The 16,934-nt window shown below is 35.8% G+C and overlaps 4 protein-coding genes across 4 annotated transcripts; 3 read left to right on the forward strand and 1 right to left on the reverse strand.

Moving 5' to 3' along the window:
* The first annotated feature begins 774 nt into the window (after positions 1-774).
* On the forward strand, positions 775-4,265 carry LOC105957680 (purple acid phosphatase 2). Its single transcript, XM_012981628.2, has 8 exons — positions 775-1,277; positions 1,584-1,784; positions 1,870-1,981; positions 2,244-2,473; positions 2,673-2,811; positions 2,935-3,155; positions 3,534-3,655; positions 3,758-4,265. Exons 1-8 carry the CDS (start codon positions 1,098-1,100, stop codon positions 3,954-3,956), a joined length of 1,404 nt encoding a protein of 467 aa, XP_012837082.2. The 5' UTR covers positions 775-1,097; the 3' UTR covers positions 3,957-4,265.
* A 1,043-nt stretch (positions 4,266-5,308) lies between these two features.
* On the forward strand, positions 5,309-8,286 carry LOC105957678 (purple acid phosphatase 2). Its single transcript, XM_088822377.1, has 8 exons — positions 5,309-5,779; positions 5,874-6,074; positions 6,174-6,285; positions 6,655-6,884; positions 6,979-7,117; positions 7,400-7,620; positions 7,707-7,828; positions 7,927-8,286. The coding sequence occupies exons 1-8, from the start codon at positions 5,600-5,602 to the stop codon at positions 8,114-8,116; spliced, it is 1,395 nt and encodes a 464-aa protein (XP_088678503.1). The 5' UTR covers positions 5,309-5,599; the 3' UTR covers positions 8,117-8,286.
* A 513-nt stretch (positions 8,287-8,799) lies between these two features.
* On the forward strand, positions 8,800-13,366 carry LOC105957675 (Transducin/WD40 repeat-like superfamily protein). Its single transcript, XM_012981624.2, has 12 exons — positions 8,800-9,342; positions 9,681-9,790; positions 9,972-10,044; positions 10,797-10,941; positions 11,041-11,178; positions 11,673-11,812; positions 11,893-11,940; positions 12,144-12,254; positions 12,346-12,527; positions 12,628-12,749; positions 12,831-12,907; positions 13,006-13,366. The coding sequence occupies exons 1-12, from the start codon at positions 9,130-9,132 to the stop codon at positions 13,114-13,116; spliced, it is 1,470 nt and encodes a 489-aa protein (XP_012837078.1). The 5' UTR covers positions 8,800-9,129; the 3' UTR covers positions 13,117-13,366.
* A 260-nt stretch (positions 13,367-13,626) lies between these two features.
* LOC105957676 (chromatin remodeling protein SHL) lies at positions 13,627-15,853 on the reverse strand. Its single transcript, XM_012981625.2, has 5 exons — positions 15,642-15,853; positions 15,182-15,536; positions 14,499-14,567; positions 14,207-14,342; positions 13,627-14,035 (listed from the first exon to the last, which is right to left on the reverse strand). Exons 1-5 carry the CDS (start codon positions 15,712-15,714, stop codon positions 14,009-14,011), a joined length of 660 nt encoding a protein of 219 aa, XP_012837079.1. The 5' UTR covers positions 15,715-15,853; the 3' UTR covers positions 13,627-14,008.
* Between the last annotated feature and the right edge of the window lie 1,081 nt (positions 15,854-16,934).

A 16,934-nucleotide genomic window follows, 5' to 3' on the forward strand; every position in this document is an offset into this window, starting at 1 on the left:
TAAAACATAAAATCCTGTAAAATTTTGACATAACATCTGCCAGCGAAAATATTATTATTTATTTACATCAATCCTTCAACTTTTGCCAAAACAATTAAATCAAAAGGAAAATTAGTTGTCTAAGAAGCTCTCGGACAGAAAGTAGAGCATATTATAAACATAATTCAGTTTTGCAAAATCTTTTGGTACAACTTATTTATATTCTTGTCAAACGACTTCATGTTTTGCTTAAACATCGAAAGACGGTATTTATCAAAAGAAGAAGCCGTAGGATTATGAAAAAATAAAATTGAAATATTCTAAACAAACAGTAAAACAATGTCAAAAAATCTGCCAACGAATGAAAATCAGATTTATTTACATTTTTTTCTAATTTAACGACATCTTCACTGAAAAAATCGAACCACTGCATTGAAAAAGAAAAAAAGAAAAAAAGTTGAGCAGAAGGGGCCGTCAGATGATAAAGAACAAAACTAAAACATTCTAAAGAGAGTACAAATTGCAAAATAGATCACCTTTCATGAAGCCGTGGGATTATGAAGATGAAAACTGGAATGGGAAGAAACAAAGATTATGCAGTACTTTTGGATGATTAAGAACGGAGAGTTGGAGAAAAACTGCTACTACGTGGAAAGAGGCCGTGTGCGTGAGAACTGCTCTTACGTGGATTTGGATGTTAAAAAAAACTGTCCAAATAAGAAATTACCAAAGTGTCCCTAGGTTTAGGTTTAGGGTTATAGGTCAAAATATCTTCCTTTTATATATAAGATCACGTACTACAAATAACTGGTCCGATGACCCGATCTCTATGCAATTTCGATGAAAATTCCAGAAAAATTAAAAATAATAAATAAATAAATAAGTAAACGGTTGACTCTTTAAACCGTAGGTTATCCGTATAAATGTGTGGATATTCCCCCGCTAATACGCAGTATTACGCAATAATATTCCCCGTTAATTCAGCGTAATATTCTTCTTCTCAATCGCCTTGTATTTATATCTCTTCGTATCTCCTGCCTTGTGGAATGTGAGAGGAAGATAACACGGTGGGCTCCCTGTTCTTGGTGCAACGGTTACACACACTATAGATAAGAAAGATGGGTGCATCGGGAACAACGTTTGTGCTGGCTGTTCTAGCTGCTACGGTTCTTAATTCTGCGGTTCTGTGCAGTGGGGGAAGCACGAGCACTTTTGTTAGGAAAGATGAGAAGAGTGGTGATATGCCACTTGACAGTGACGTATTCAAGGTGCCTCCCGGCCATAATGCCCCCCAACAGGTTTCTCTCTCTCTCTCTCTCTCTCTCTCTCTCTCTCTCTCTCTTCTCTCTCTTAATTTATTATTATTCTATTTAAAAATAAACCTACTTTTTCTGATAATCATTGATCTCCAACGTTTTTGTCTTTTAGCGCTAAATTAATTAATTGGTTAATTTTGTCTTGTTTTCTAATAGATATTTATTCTGCATTGAGTATTTTATATGTGGTTGGATATTCGAGGATTCCTCTGCAGTAGTAATTTCTACGGATTTTATCTATTTAACCATACATTTTGTGGATGTGTGTTAATTTTGGTTTGGTTATAGGTACATATAACCCAAGGAGACCATGTAGGAAAAGCAGTGATTGTATCATGGGTAACTGTAGAGGAGCCAGGTTCAAACACAGTTCTATACTGGGCCGAGAATAGTGATCACAAGCATAAGGCAAAGGGGAAAGTCACCAAGTACAAATTCTATAATTACACTTCTGGTTATATCCATCACTGCACTATTAGGAATTTGGAGGTACAAACTTTATTCTGAATATTTATGAATTTACAGTCACAAATTTAATTTTTAATCATGAATTATTTAATGCTATATTTTGCAGTATGGCACCAAATATTACTATGAGGTTGGAATTGGGCACACAACAAGAACTTTCTGGTTCACTACACCACCAGAAGTTGGCCCTGATGTTCCATACACTTTTGGTCTTATTGGTACTTTTATTTTATTTTATTTTTATTTTTTTTGTTTTAGAATTATATGGTGTGTTAGGCTTGCTAGAATACTATCGTGCTACAATAATTGGATTCGGTTCCGTAATTTAGTGGATTATTAGTCTTTTTGGTTGTGTGATCGGTGATCGTTTTCAAGAATATAGATAGGGGATGATCCAATTGAAAGCCATATGCATAGAAATTCAATTATTTATGAAAACAATGCTTAAGTTGCTTGATTCCTTTTGTTCGTTCATTGTAGGGGATCTTGGCCAGACTTACGATTCGAACTCGACGCTTACGCACTACGAGCAAAATCCAACAAAGGGACAAGCTGTATTATTTGTCGGAGACCTTTCTTACGCTGACAACTATCCTAATCACGACAACGTTAGATGGGATACATGGGCGAGATTTGTCGAAAGAAGTGTGGCTTATCAGCCTTGGATTTGGACAGCTGGAAACCATGAACTTGATTACGCCCCCGAAATTGTAAGTCTCGTGCAAATTCATTGTTTGCATGTATAATTCAAAAGAACAGAGCACGGAACTAATAAACTAATGTTTGATCGTATTATTTGTATTAGCATTTATTTCAAATCTTCGATGTCAAAATATGGTTAATTACTTACTTGCCACACTTGTTTGTCGAAAAATGAATTTTGACAAAGTAGTCATAATTGCATTGCAGGGTGAAACGAAACCGTTTAAGCCTTTTACGCACCGTTATCATGTCCCGTTCAAAGCGTCAAACAGCACTTCTCCTTTATGGTACTCTGTCAAGAGAGCTTCGGCTTACATCATAGTCTTGTCTTCATATTCGGCATACGGTAATAGAATCCCCGTAACTAAAGAAAACTATTTCACTTTCTATTTATCACTCTTCGGTTAAATATGAAACTTATAAGTTGATTCCGTTTTCTTCCTTTTCTTTTTTTTTTCGTTTCTTGAAGGCAAGTACACTCCTCAGTATAAGTGGCTCGAACAGGAGCTACCGAAAGTCAACAGGTCCGAAACACCGTGGTTGATTGTTCTGTTGCATTCACCATGGTACAATAGTAACCACTACCACTATATGGAAGGAGAATCCATGAGAGTTATGTTTGAACCATGGTTTGTCAAGTTCAAAGTCGATGTCGTATTTGCTGGCCATGTTCATGCATATGAGCGATCGGTATACCTTTATTCCTTTCTTTTTCTTTAGGGCAAATTACGGTCACCTCTGAGTTATGGTCAAATTACGAAAAAAACCCTCATGTTTGATACTTACAGTCACCCCCTCAACTATGTATTATCTTATGAAAATACCCTTCCAGAGGTAAATTTAGGGATGTTAAATCGGTAAAACCGAACTGAAATTTTGGTACGCCAACATTTCATTCCGTTTACCGAACTGAATATACGATTTGGTTCGGTAAATAACCGAATTGCATAAAACGAGTACAAACTAGAGGGGTTATTCCGTAATTTGGCCATACCTCATGGGTGGCCGTAATTTGCCACTTTCCTTATTTGCATAACAGTCGCATAATATATGTGCTTCTTATTACAGCACCGTGTGTCTAACATAGCTTACAATGTCGTGAACGGAATCTGCACTCCGGTGAATGACCTGTCCGCGCCGGTCTACATAACCATCGGAGATGGAGGAAATATTGAAGGCTTGGCCAACAAGTAAGACTTCAAACTCTGAATCAAGCTTAATTTATTTAATTACCTCGAAATCAGAAGTACTATGGCTAATTTTGTGAACGTAATTATGTTATATATATTCAGCATGACAGTGCCACAGCCCGAGTACTCGGCATTTAGGGAGGCGAGCTTCGGCCATGCAACGTTTGATATAAAGAACAGAACGCATGCTTACTATAGTTGGCACCGTAACCAGGATGGTTACGCTGTACAAGCTGATACAATGTGGTTTTCCAATAGATATTGGAATCCGATTGATGATTCTACGAGCGCTCAATCTTGAACCAGTGGAATTTTCGCATTCTAATTTGTTTCGGTTCTCCTTTTCCGTAATTTGTGCAGTTTGTGGTATATATATATATATATTTTTTTTTTTGCTCGGGCAACTTAGAATAGGAGCGGTGCGTGCTTAAACAAGCTCAAATAAAACGCGTGGATTGTCGAATTGTATACGAGTCGGAGAACACGAAGTGTATTTTGATTCTTTCACATGTTGTAGAACTTTAGTGCTACAAATGATTTCTGTTTGATTAATTAGCTGCATTATGTTGCTTCTGAGATGAATTGAAGTTAAATAAATGAACTTATGATTCTTTGGCTGTATTCGCATACTACTTGCCATGATTTTGGGGTCCAATATTTCACTAACTGTGGATTTGGTTGGAGCATTCATTTTGGTCCACTATTGGACCATAACCTATACCAATACTAGTGCGATTTTCCAGTTTTGCATTTGACTTTGTAGTGCGGGAAAGATAACTAGGAAAAAGGGCTTACGAAGATTCTGTCACTTGATTATAGTTGGCAGCTTTTTTTTTTTTTATAATAGAAAAAGGATAAATTATGGAATGGTAATATCAAATTACGAAAAAAATCACTAATTTTTTGGCAATTACAAATACTCCTCTAAACTATGAATCTTCTTAGTTCTTAGTTCTTACGCATCCATTTTTGTGGTGTCAAATTTAGAGTGAAATATTCTAGATTATGTGGAATATTCTCCGGTTTGTACCTGTTTTACCCTACTCCAGTTCGACATTTTGAAATAAGGTGATTATAAAATAAGTCTCCCCGCCTGTAAATATCAGATTGTGGTGCATCAGAAGCTGCATTTTTGCACAAAATGAGTACAAACTAGAGAACATTTCACATAATCTAGAAGATTATGTTGAATTTGACACCACAAGAGTGGATGTGTAAGAAAATTAAGAGCTAAGGGAGATTGTTATAATAACCCAAACATAAGCGGGGAGAGTTTCGTAAATTGACATTAATTCAGGGGTGACCGTAATTTATCCCAAAAAAATTAATAGGACCAAGTATGAAATCAAAATCTAGATATTTGGATTATTAAAGAAAAAAAGTATTTATAAAGATAATAAGAAAAAGGTTGATTGCATAAGACGGTCGTTTTCATCAGAACTTAGATATTTCCACTATATCGGCTATTCGGCTCTAAAGTTTGGCCCATGCTACTGTCCTTTGCCTCATCGACTATTGACTTTTTATATTCCATTGTGATTGGCTGATAGCCGATACGTCATTTTCACATATCCCCATTACCATGTTGTGGATTGCCAGCCACGTCACTCCCTATGTCCAGCTCTGTTTTTTTCACAACTCCCAACCTTTTTCACATTTTATTACAGAAATTAATTTTTTTGTCCAGAAAATTTATTACGATATATAGCTAGTATTTTGGTCCAGTGGTCCGATACTCGAGATTAGAAGGTTTGACTGCTTAAAAAAAAAAACCAACGTATATATTCGTCTACAATCCTGGATGTAATTAGCAATAATATATATTAATTCCCCGTTAATCCAGCGTAATATTACTTCTTAATTGCTTTGTATTCATATATGCCTGCTTCTGGAATGTGATCAGAGTGTGGTGAATTGGTAATTTCATTGTTCTTGCTGAGAAAGATGAGTGCACTGGGAACAACGTTTGTGCTAGCTATTCTAACTGCTGCGGTTCTCAATGCTGCGGTTCTGTGCAATGGAGGTGTCACGAGTAGTTTCGTGAGGAAAGTTGAGAAGACTGTCGATATGCCACTTGACAGCGATGTCTTCAAGGTGCCTCCCGGCTATAATGCGCCTCAACAGGTCTTCTTCCTCTCTCTCTCTCCTCTTTCTCTCTCTCTTCTTTTTTTTTTTTTTTTGAATTTTTTTAAATTCTTGTGATCTTACTTTTTAATAGGTACATATAACTCAAGGAGATCATGTAGGAAAAGCAGTAATTGTATCGTGGGTAACTGTAGAGGAGCCAGGCTCAAACACAGTTCTATACTGGGCCGAGAAGAGTGCTCACAAGAATAAGGCAAAGGGCAGCCTAACCAGATACAAGTTTTACAATTACACCTCTGGTTTTATCCATCACTGCACTATTAGGAATTTGGAGGTACAATCTTCTTCTCTGTTCTACAGTTGTACTTTTTATAATCAACGGTCAAAAATCTCTCTTTTTATTTAATTTTAATCTTAATTTATTTCCCTGCAGCACGAGACCAAATATTACTACGAGGTTGGAATTGGGAACACAACAAGAACATTCTGGTTCACTACACCTCCAGAAGTTGGCCCTGATGTTCCATATACTTTTGGTCTCATAGGTACAATCACACTTCTATAATTTTATATGACTAGCAAAATTCTATTAATTTACTGAAATATTAAATTATTGAAGTAATAATTTAATGCGGTTACTACGAGTCGCGACCGAGAAAATAATATTATTTAAGGGAGAATATTAATTTATCGAGATTCAACAGTACTTACTTTTTGCCTTATTATATTGGGGATGTTGCTTTTAGGCTTTCTAGCATTTTTATACCGGGAAATTTATAATCGGGAATTAAAATTCGCTGTTGTTTTCGTTTCTGTTTAAATGTTAATCTTTAGCAGTTTCGTAAAATATAATATACGTGCCTCAAAATGTGAGTGTTTTCGATCATTTGATTCCTTTTGTTCGTTTGTTGTAGGGGATCTTGGCCAGAGTTATGATTCCAACAGGACGCTCACGCATTACGAGCACAATCCAATTAAGGGGCAGGCTGTATTATTTGTTGGAGACCTTTCTTATGCCGACAACTACCCTAATCACGACAACGTTAGATGGGATACATGGGCAAGATTTGTCGAAAGAAATGTAGCTTATCAGCCTTGGATTTGGACAGCTGGCAATCATGAAATCGACTTTGCTCCTGAAATTGTTAGTGTTGCAATAAATTTGTTTCTTCATGAGAAGTTTCTTGATGAGGTAGAAATTCATTAATGACGAAATTTGTGGCCAATTATCGTTGCAGGGTGAAACGAAACCTTTCAAGCCTTACACGCACCGTTACCGTGTCCCGTTCAAAGCATCAGGAAGTACTGCTCCTTTTTGGTACTCTATCAAGAGAGCTTCAGCTTACATCATTGTTTTGTCCTCGTATTCGGCATATGGTAAGAATGCACCTAATCGAAAAAATAAATTAAAAAAAAACTATTTAATTCAGTCCCCTTGATTATATATATATCTTCTATGTGCACTTAATTAAGATGAGTATAATTTACTTTGTTTAGATTTTTAGTTTTGATTTTTGACCTTAATTCTAAAGACAACTTTGGATTATTAATGAAATTACAAAAATATCCTTGTGCCTTAAATACGAAACTCGAATATACTTAACCTCGATTTTTTAACATCAACCTTTTTGTTTTGTGTCCGTTTTTTATTTAATTTAGGAAAATACACTCCTCAATATAATTGGCTTGAAGCGGAGCTACCGAAAGTCAACAGGTCAGAGACACCGTGGCTGATTGTTCTTATGCATTCTCCATGGTACAATAGCTACAACTACCACTACATGGAAGGAGAAACCATGAGGGTCATGTACGAACCATGGTTCGTCGAGTACAAAGTCGATCTCGTATTTGCAGGCCATGTCCACGCATATGAACGATCGGTTTGTGTTTTTTCTAATTAATTATATTTATTTAAAAAAAAATCAACAATAAAAACTCAACAATTTCACTATCTTCGACGCTGCAGGAACGTGTATCTAACGTAGCTTACAATATTGTGAACGGAATTTGCACTCCGGTGAATGACCAATCTGCCCCCGTATATATAACAATCGGGGATGGAGGAAATATTGAAGGCCTAGCTACAATGTAAGAGCTCCAACTCCAAAGTCATTTTAATTTACCTATTTAAATCAGAAGAATTACGACAAATGTTGTAATAATACCGGCCGTATTGTTTGTTTCAGCATGACAGAGCCACAGCCTAAGTACTCAGCGTTTAGGGAGGCTAGCTTCGGCCATGCAACACTTGATATAAAGAACAGAACCCATGCTTACTACAGCTGGCATCGTAATCAAGATGGATTTGCTGTAAAAGCTGATACGGTTTGGTTTTTCAACCGATTTTGGCGCCAGATTGATGATTCTACTACCTAAAAAATCTGTGTTTAATTTGTTTTCTCGGTTAATTGGACTGCTTTTAGATGATAAGATGAACACACGAAGTCGAATATTGCGAACTTTTTTTCTTTCGATGCGAAATATGAATCCACGTGTATTGAGATTTGTAGTGCAGTTCTCCTCAATAATATTTCAACACTCTGAAATCTGAATTGCAGAAATACATCTTTTAATTGGGTTGCTAATTTTGATTGCAAAAAAAAAATAAAAAATGGGTTACTAATTATTCTGGGTTAGTTAGACTCCCACATTGCTTGAGAATATATGTTCTTAAATGTTTAAATATCGAATAATCTTTTGTACAATAATGAGTTGGATTATATTATTGTGTTTCAAATTGGTATTGATCTAGGTTATATAATTATGTTTAATCTAGCTCTGATACCAATTTAAATATAATATATCTAATTCAATTTTTTTTTATTTTTTATTTTTTCTTTGGGAATTTACTTCTATGTTTTTTTTAAAGAAAAAATATTTATATGTAATTCGATTACAACAAAAAAAGTATTAGCATTTTGACTTCAGATTAATAGATCATACATTATTACATTTACTCTTGATAAATGTAAATTTCAATAAATTAATATTTTTATGACTATGACAATTAAAATAATAAACACACTAATTTTATTTACCTGCCTATTGTTGAAGAGAGAAAAGAAAGAGTTAATAGCATAAATTTTGCAGAGAGAAGAAAAGATTAAACTACATTAAGAGAGAGAGAGAGAGAGAGAGAGAGAGAGAGAGAGAGAGAGAGAGAGAAGTCAAAACTAAAGAAAAAGGTAGAGAGAAGTGATTGGAACAATCCCCACAGCACGTAATGCAATTACGCAACACAATCTTTCAGCTCCGAATATAAAATCTCCAACTGCAGTCGAATTCGTTTAACGGGCAAATATAATTCTTCAAACTGCAATCTCTCATTCACCGACAGAATCCAAATACTGTAATTAATGAAAAATAGTTGAAATTGAGCTCGGCTCCGAATGGCCGATCCTGCGGTAACCAGCATCTCGCCGGAAGAGGATGATCAGAAATCGAAAAACGATGAAATAATTGGGAAAGGAGATACAGATTCAGATCCAGAGTTCTTCAGTTGTTTGCTTCAGCCTTCGCCTTCAGATTCCGATCCCAATTACATCGGAATCCGCCGCATCCTCCTGTACCGCAAGGCGCAGGCCGGCGTTCTCCGCCGCAAGGTATTTTTGTTTTTTCGCCGCGCGTGTGACTTTGTATTTCGATTTACAGGTGCATAGTAAACCTTGTATGTACGTCGGAGGTAGATGTTTTGGCTGAATTTTTGGAAAAGATCGTCGTTGAAGCATTGATAAAAATAAATAGATTCATATATCCTGTCGGTTAAACCTGGTGAAGAAAAAGTTTTAATGTTGGTGGCATTCAACAAAATCTGATTATAAGTCTGTATAATCTGATTCATATATACGTTTTAAAAATGTAATCGATCTTATTAAGTTCATTCGTGATTGCATCCCTGATTAAATGCTTAAATGCTTATATACGAAGTTGCATGTTGTAGGAATGGAGATGTAATGGAAAAGGTTACGTTTCATACCGCAATTACATCAACAGGCCTAGGAATTGGGAGAGTGCACAGACACCAAGCCGATCGAGCACTCCTGGACACAGGTTGCTAAATTCTGGTTCTGATTTTGGATCAACATTTTTTTGTGTGTGCGACTATTCAAATCTTCAGTTGCAGCTTCTTCTTTTAGTTTTAAATGCGTATATCTTTATGAAGTAAGGTTATTATTTAAGTTTTCTTCCATACGATTCTCACATCAGGTTAATTTACTGGTTGATGCATCAGTGGACGATGGGCACCATCTACAAGTCCACTCTCCCCTCCATTCTTTGAGGCAGACAGCTGGAGTACTAACAGAGTATGTGGCCATCCTATACCGTCATTTCAATATTTCGTTGTAGTTTTATTTACATTGAAGTACTTGAGAATGTTAAACGATAAAAGAGGAGTTAACTTGAGTTGCTTGGCAACTGTCCTAATGAAGTAAATAAATAAAAAACATTAATTATGGAGTCTAAGAAAAAGGACCAATTGGCTTATGGAAATTAAGATTGTAAAGTGATTACTTTTAAGTTTCCTCGTGATGTTCATGTCTTTTTGCATGAATGACTTGGAGAACTCTGACAACAAGACTGGTGGTCCAGTGGCCTTCTATATACATGCATAAAAACAAGATTATGGAAATGTATGCATGTTTGTTTGGTATTGACTATGTAAATTATGCATATGATTGCGTGTGTGTTTATGTATAAGATATTACTGTAAGAATCTTCATTGAGACGACTGGTAGTGGTTGGGAAACGTCAAGTTTTAATTTTCAACCTACTTCTTTCAAAATTGACATATAGGTATCATTAAGTTTGCAATTTGGTGTTGAGAGCTTATAGTCTATACTACGAAATATTTTTATGGCAATTGATGTCTAAGGAGCTTTATCCAAAAGTTTTTAGCCCAGTGTAAATCACCAATGAAGATGCAGATGCTAGCTTGTAACAACGATTAGAATAGAATAAACAAAGTTGCTTGCTATTAGCAACCACATTTAGAAGTATTTACCTTTCCCTCTGAATGATATCAAATCTTTATTTTCTCTTCTTGATCTATTTATAGGATATAAAAAGTTTTAGCCGAACACTGAGCCACAGCACAAGTTTCAGTTCTAATGCCAGTGATATCGAGTACCCACGTAAAAAGAGTGAACCTGCATATTCCTTTGTAGGGATGCACTGCATTTTAGACCAATGCAAGGCTATGGGTAATTTCTGACACTTAAATCAGAGTCTATTGTTTCGTTGCATTTACAAAGTCGGAATTATAGTATTTTTATAAAATTTATGGTGTATTTATTTTATAGTTACGGTTATAAAGTTTGGCCACATGAGTTCGGATCTACTTGCTTATGGAGCAACAGATGGAAGCTTGACCGTGTGCACTGTCTCTACTCCACCATCGATTCCGAAGGTGTTTACAGGGCACACAAAAGACGTCACAGGTTGGATCAACTGGTACTATGTAAATCTTTTCTATACTTCTATGCTCATTTTTATTTCATAATTATGGTCCCATTGGTGGAATCATCTTCTATCAGATGTTGATAGTGGGGAAAAAAACTAGGCTTCTTATTACTAGAACGTATAATTGCCTATGTATGTTAACTAGCTTTGTTAGCACAATGTCCTACATTATGTCAATAGAAAGAGTTGCTCCTGTGATTTAATGATATTGTGCTACGATCAAGAATTTTGACGTTTTCCCATTACACGAATACTTATATGCAGATTGATTAAGGATTTTTAAAATTCGCGCGGATTTAGTTTTGTACTATAAGATATGAATGTGATACAACTGAGACATGGTTCAGGTGCATTAATCAGACATGATTTAGCCAATTAAATGTCTTTTCTTTAGATGCTGTAGGGAGGTTTGCAGTTCGAGCTTGCTAAGCAATTTGATGGTCATTCGGATCTGAATGTCTTTCCCTTTCAGATTTCGACTTCTCAACAAACAATCAGTACATTGCATCTGCCTCAGTTGATAAGACGGTACGAGTATGGGATATCTCCAAAGGCGTTTGCATGAGGGTGATTTATGGAGTCTCTTCACAACTTTGTATTCGTTTTCATCCTGTAAGTACATTTCAATCTTAAGAATTTAGCTGATGGGCCCACAGGGGAAAATTTTAATTCTTTCTACCTTAACTGTGCAGGTTAACAACAATTTTCTTTCAGTAGGAAATGCAAATAAAGAGATAATGGTAATTTCTTTGCTACTTTTACCAATTACATCAACGTGGTGTCACGGGGTAGTCAGAATTGTTGTTTTTTTCAAAATTCTGGAATTTAAGCCTTTTCAATGTAGCGAAACAAATTAGTACTTGTCTCCTCAGCTTCTCCTTGCACAGGTACTTCATATTATTCCCCAGATTGCTCATATCAACTCTTGTAACTTGAATTCCAGGTGTTCAATTTCAGTACTGGAAGAACAATAAACAAGTCAACATTTGACAGTGAGGTAACTGCCATGGACCTTGACCACACCGGTCAACTTATTTTCTGTGGTGATGCTCAGGTATGTGTGGTCTCCATGGAGAAGGATTTATACTGCTGATAATCATTTAGAATTTTTTTCCTTAAAACACTTTTGTCATAACTCTGTGCAGGGATGTATATACACAGTTACTATGAACTCACATACTGGTGCTTTATCTCGTACTCACCGACATCGAAGCAAAGCTAAGCACAAATCTCCAGTCACTACTGTACAGTACAGAACCTTCTCTCTGCTGGCACGGGGTCCAGTACTGCTCACCTTTTGTCGAGATGGAAGTTTGTCTTTCTTCAGGTTGGTTTAGCTTTCAATAAACATTTGTTTTGGTAGTTAATATATGTGATTTTTTGGAATTATTTGATTTGAACGGGGTGAAATTTGTTCAACTTTGTAGCGTCTCTTTGGAGGTACAAGGTTATTTGACAGTTCGTTGCGCACTGAAATTGGCGCCACGTTTGCATAGCATCCGTGCATCATTTTGCCCTTTGCTTTCCCTTGAGAAAGGAGAATACATAGGTATGCTTGCTAAGTCATTACGCACGTAAATATTTTTGTAAGTTACTAAAAGTTTGAGGTTGATCTCTTTTACTAATTTAGTTGCTGGGAGCGAGGATGCAAATGTCTATTTCTACGATTTAACACGGCCGAGGCATACATGTGTGAACAAGCTGCAGGTTTATCTCACTCAATTCCAAGATTTTATTTTCATTTTATTTTCACTTTATGTACATCAACGATTTCGTACTGAACCGACTATTGATTATGATTGCAGGGTCACAGCTACCCAGTTATAGGCATTGCTTGGAACCATGGAGAGAACTTTTTGGCTTCTTCCGATTTTGGTGGTACTGTCATTGTATGGAAGAGAGCAAAGTCAAATTAAAAGCAGTTATTCGATGACTTAACCGTGTAAATGGATTCTGGAGTACCGAAATTTATTTTCTGTTACTGAAAAATGAAGTCTAACTGCAGAAGATGAAGCCTCTTAACTAGTCATGTCACTGTATACTAAAAGTCTCAAACTCCAAGGAAAACAAAGTGTACTTAGGAAGACAATTTGTGTAGACATTCGTACTTGATCCAAAATAAGTATAGAAATATTGAATATAGATTTATTTGTTTGTTTTATGTTACACTCAGTGAATTCATCGGGCAAGATTACACGTGTATGTAACATCCCACTATGCACACATCCTAATGTGTATGCATATATTGATTGTATGTAACTATCTGCCACTGCCAATCATGCATGAAGATAAATTACCAGAACATAGTGGTAAAAGACTAATACCCGTGTATTACGATTGATACGAAAAATGGTAAAGCCCTTTCACTTCCACTCTTGAGCTGACGAAGTTTCTGATCCTGAAACTTGAAGATAGGAGACAATGGAAACTACAAATATTAGTAAGTTATGATACAAAATAAGTAATCACCAATCATTTCATAAAATTACATGCTATAATGAAATTCTAATATCACTTTAACCACTCGCAACTCTACCTAAACTAGCCAACAGGTAGAGAGCATCTAATGAGCCCTGTAACTATTATGTTGAAATACTATTTGCTTTTACAAAGAAAAAGAAAGGAGAATCTACATCACATAAATACAGACAACCAAACACATCCTTGAAATTAAAAAGTAGAAACGAGGAGTTTCTCCATCACTGTTCCCTTCTTTCACCCATTCACACTTTTTTTTTTTTCTTTTTTCATCATTGCTTATGTGTTTGTTTGCATTGGATAAGTACAATAATACACATCTTGCGCACATCATCTGCGACGCCGTTTTGTATCCACCTGTTCACATAAAAAAATATATGAAAAGACATAGATGCAATTTGTGATATACTCTATTTGAAAAGAACATTTATCCAGATATTTTCTTTTTTATATATGTATACAGATGACTAGATTTTGGATGAACAAATACTAAATCAGAGAAAAATACAGTCATAGTTACTGAATTACCTTCTCATCAGAGTGTCCAGTAGAAACATGAGAATTCTGTAATTTGTTTTGATCTTCAGAGGAACAACTAAGACAGTAGAAACAGTCTAGTTTTTTGGCTTCCTCAGGGGTCATTTCAATACAAGTAGGATGAAACCTGAATCAGATTTTAAAGAAAACAAAATCACTAATAAACTATTAAGATATTTTCGAATCCTAGCTAAGAAAAATCAATAAACTATCAGTATTGTAAATGTGGCAGCATTCCAAACATATGAAAAAAAGAAAAAGATCGCGGTGCATATAAACTCACCACTCAGTGCATCCTTCACACTGAACCATAAGTTCGTCAGGATTATAAGGCATCTCACATTTACAGTACCTACGGCAGCAAAACGAGCAAGGATTAAAAAAAAAATTCAAGAGTACCATGCAACAGTAGCTTCTGCCTATGTTCTCGAAACCAAGGATACATACCAGATTGTTCAACCAATGGAAGAAACAAAAGACAAAAATACCCACTAATAGAAGCAATAAGTAGGCCAAAAACACCCAAAGGCAAGAAAATGGATGCAGTGACAATGGGCAAAATTCATTAAGTCAAAGTATCTTCATCTATGTAAAGTCATCATTAAAATCAATGATCTAAAAGGGAGATGTATAAGAAACAAAAAGCAACACAATAATTTCTAAAACTCGACCAAGAGTCAAGCTAGAAACCTAGTCTTCTTAGCAGTTTCCATTTCTATTAATTGTAAGATAACTATTTAGTATAATTTTTTTCCCAGCTAGCACTAATTCACAATGGAAATCGGAAAACAACTAACTGGTTCAAGTTTCGACCATCGCCTAAATGAGGCTCCAATCAACAAGTTCAACAATTCGGAAACTACTCTAATCAAATTCAACCATTCACCTATAAGCCCTCCGTATACACATCAACCAAATTCAATAACTTAATCGTAAAACAAACGAGTACAAAAAAGTTAAACCTACACGGCGACTCGATCAGGATTGAAGCCACCGGTGGACGAATTGTACTCGAAACGACAGAAGAAGTCTTCGTTCCCAACGGCATCGAGCTTAGTGTAGCTGATAAAGTTGTGCACCGTACACTTCCCCTCTATAGTATCAGCGCTCTGATAATCCAAATGATCGGACAGAAACAACTCCTTCGAGCCGTGGAACTGCCGCCGGCCTCCGATCGACTCCTCCGGCCGGTAATACCACCTAACGCGTACCCTCACGCTCGTGCCGCCGCCGCGGCCGTCTGCCGCCTCGATCTTCTCCACGCGCGCCACGTAGGACAGCTTCGAAGAATCAGAAGGTCTCATCAAAACGCAGTCTCCAGCTGCAAACAATCGAAAACAATTTTGACCGAATTATGCAACAGATACAAGCAGATTGAACGATTGATAGCATATCATATGCCGTTGATGAAATTGCGAAGACTTACGGCGTATGGTTTTGCTTATATGCTTGACGGTGTAGGAATCGATTGTACGGCGGCAGGATTTGGCTTTAGCCATGTACTGTACGGCGGAGGGGGGCGGAGGAATTTCCTAATTAAGTAGAGTACAGATTAGCAGAGAGAGAAAGTTCGAACAGAGGTTTAAAATTAATTAACAGTAATTTTCATATTTCTACCTGAGATTATTCAGGGTGTGTGGCGGTGGAAATGTGGAGAGAGGTATCTTGGATGAAATCGACGGTGGGGATTGATTCACACGAGACATCGAGTAGATTGACGGTCGCTGTTGGAGGAGGAACACAAGGCTGTACGGTAAGAAAAATGCACATGATTTTAACCCCGTTGCAAACTGTTGTGTCTTTGTAGTTGACAGTTGATTTTTGCCTTGTGATTTCTGGGCTTATGTTTTTGCCCATATTGGGCCCATTTTTAATACCCTTTCCTTGATTGAAGCTTCAGCCCCATTTAGTAAAACTCAAAGGCCCATCCTTTTTTTAATTTCGAATTAAATAAAAAAAATTAAAAGAAAATAAGCTAATTCACATATATTAAAGAAAAAAAAAGTACATATGTATTCTGGAAGGGGAAATTCTAAGTTACACCTGGTTATTTACATCGTGTTATTGTTCACCGTGTGTGTGTTGTTGTATACATATCTTTATTTAATTTAATTAAATAAAGATTTGGTTAATAAGTAAGAACCCAACTACCATGACATAAGCCTCCCTAAAATTAGTACTAATTAATAAGTTAATCATTATTAGTGGGCATATAAAATATTAAAATATTGCATCTGCTGAGAACCCGACACTGAAGAGTGAAGACCGACAATCTATTGATGAGAGATGAAATTATGGCAGTACATAAACTCTTAGTAATAATTTAATTTGCACATTAGTGAATTATGTTACTTGTAGTTTTTAATCAATGAATATTGCCCACAATTTGAATATGTTGAGTTGTTTAAAATTTGAAATGTTATTATACGTTTATAACTTTATCATTCGACAATCAATCTAGTTAATTCAAATTAGATTAAAAATTATACGAAATGACTACTTTTTTCGTGTTATGAATTGTACCAAATTTAAACTAAAAATAAATAAATTACAATCACATTCAAACTAAAAAAGTGTTACTAAAATTGAAACAACATTTAACATTCGAGTTAGCCATTATAATTAGCAATTATTAGAAAATAAATAAATAAAACAACTAATTCATAGAAATAAGCTAGTCGGCCCCAAATGCAGGGGCCAATAAATAATTTATCTTCTT

Source organism: Erythranthe guttata, chromosome 2 (genome assembly GCF_056151865.1).
Source record: "Erythranthe guttata isolate IM_541 chromosome 2, IM_541, whole genome shotgun sequence".
NCBI lineage: Eukaryota > Viridiplantae > Streptophyta > Magnoliopsida > Lamiales > Phrymaceae > Erythranthe > Erythranthe guttata.

Coding starts and splice junctions, on each gene's coding strand:
- LOC105957680 (XM_012981628.2), top strand. CDS start 1,098: ATGGGTGCATCGGGAACAACGTTTGTGCTGGCTGTTCTAGCTGCTACG. Junction 2,474..2,672: donor TTGATTACGCCCCCGAAATT/GTAAGTCTCGTG, acceptor ATTGCATTGCAG/GGTGAAACGAAACCGTTTAA. Junction 3,656..3,757: donor ATTGAAGGCTTGGCCAACAA/GTAAGACTTCAA, acceptor ATATATATTCAG/CATGACAGTGCCACAGCCCG.
- LOC105957678 (XM_088822377.1), top strand. CDS start 5,600: ATGAGTGCACTGGGAACAACGTTTGTGCTAGCTATTCTAACTGCTGCG. Junction 6,885..6,978: donor TCGACTTTGCTCCTGAAATT/GTTAGTGTTGCA, acceptor TTATCGTTGCAG/GGTGAAACGAAACCTTTCAA. Junction 7,829..7,926: donor ATTGAAGGCCTAGCTACAAT/GTAAGAGCTCCA, acceptor TGTTTGTTTCAG/CATGACAGAGCCACAGCCTA.
- LOC105957675 (XM_012981624.2), top strand. CDS start 9,130: ATGGCCGATCCTGCGGTAACCAGCATCTCGCCGGAAGAGGATGATCAG. Junction 9,791..9,971: donor TCGAGCACTCCTGGACACAG/GTTGCTAAATTC, acceptor TTGATGCATCAG/TGGACGATGGGCACCATCTA. Junction 12,528..12,627: donor GGAAGTTTGTCTTTCTTCAG/GTTGGTTTAGCT, acceptor TCAACTTTGTAG/CGTCTCTTTGGAGGTACAAG.
- LOC105957676 (XM_012981625.2), bottom strand. CDS start 15,714: ATGGCTAAAGCCAAATCCTGCCGCCGTACAATCGATTCCTACACCGTC. Junction 15,537..15,641: donor TATAAGCAAAACCATACGCC/GTAAGTCTTCGC, acceptor GATTGTTTGCAG/CTGGAGACTGCGTTTTGATG. Junction 14,343..14,498: donor TGTGAAGGATGCACTGAGTG/GTGAGTTTATAT, acceptor AATCTGATTCAG/GTTTCATCCTACTTGTATTG.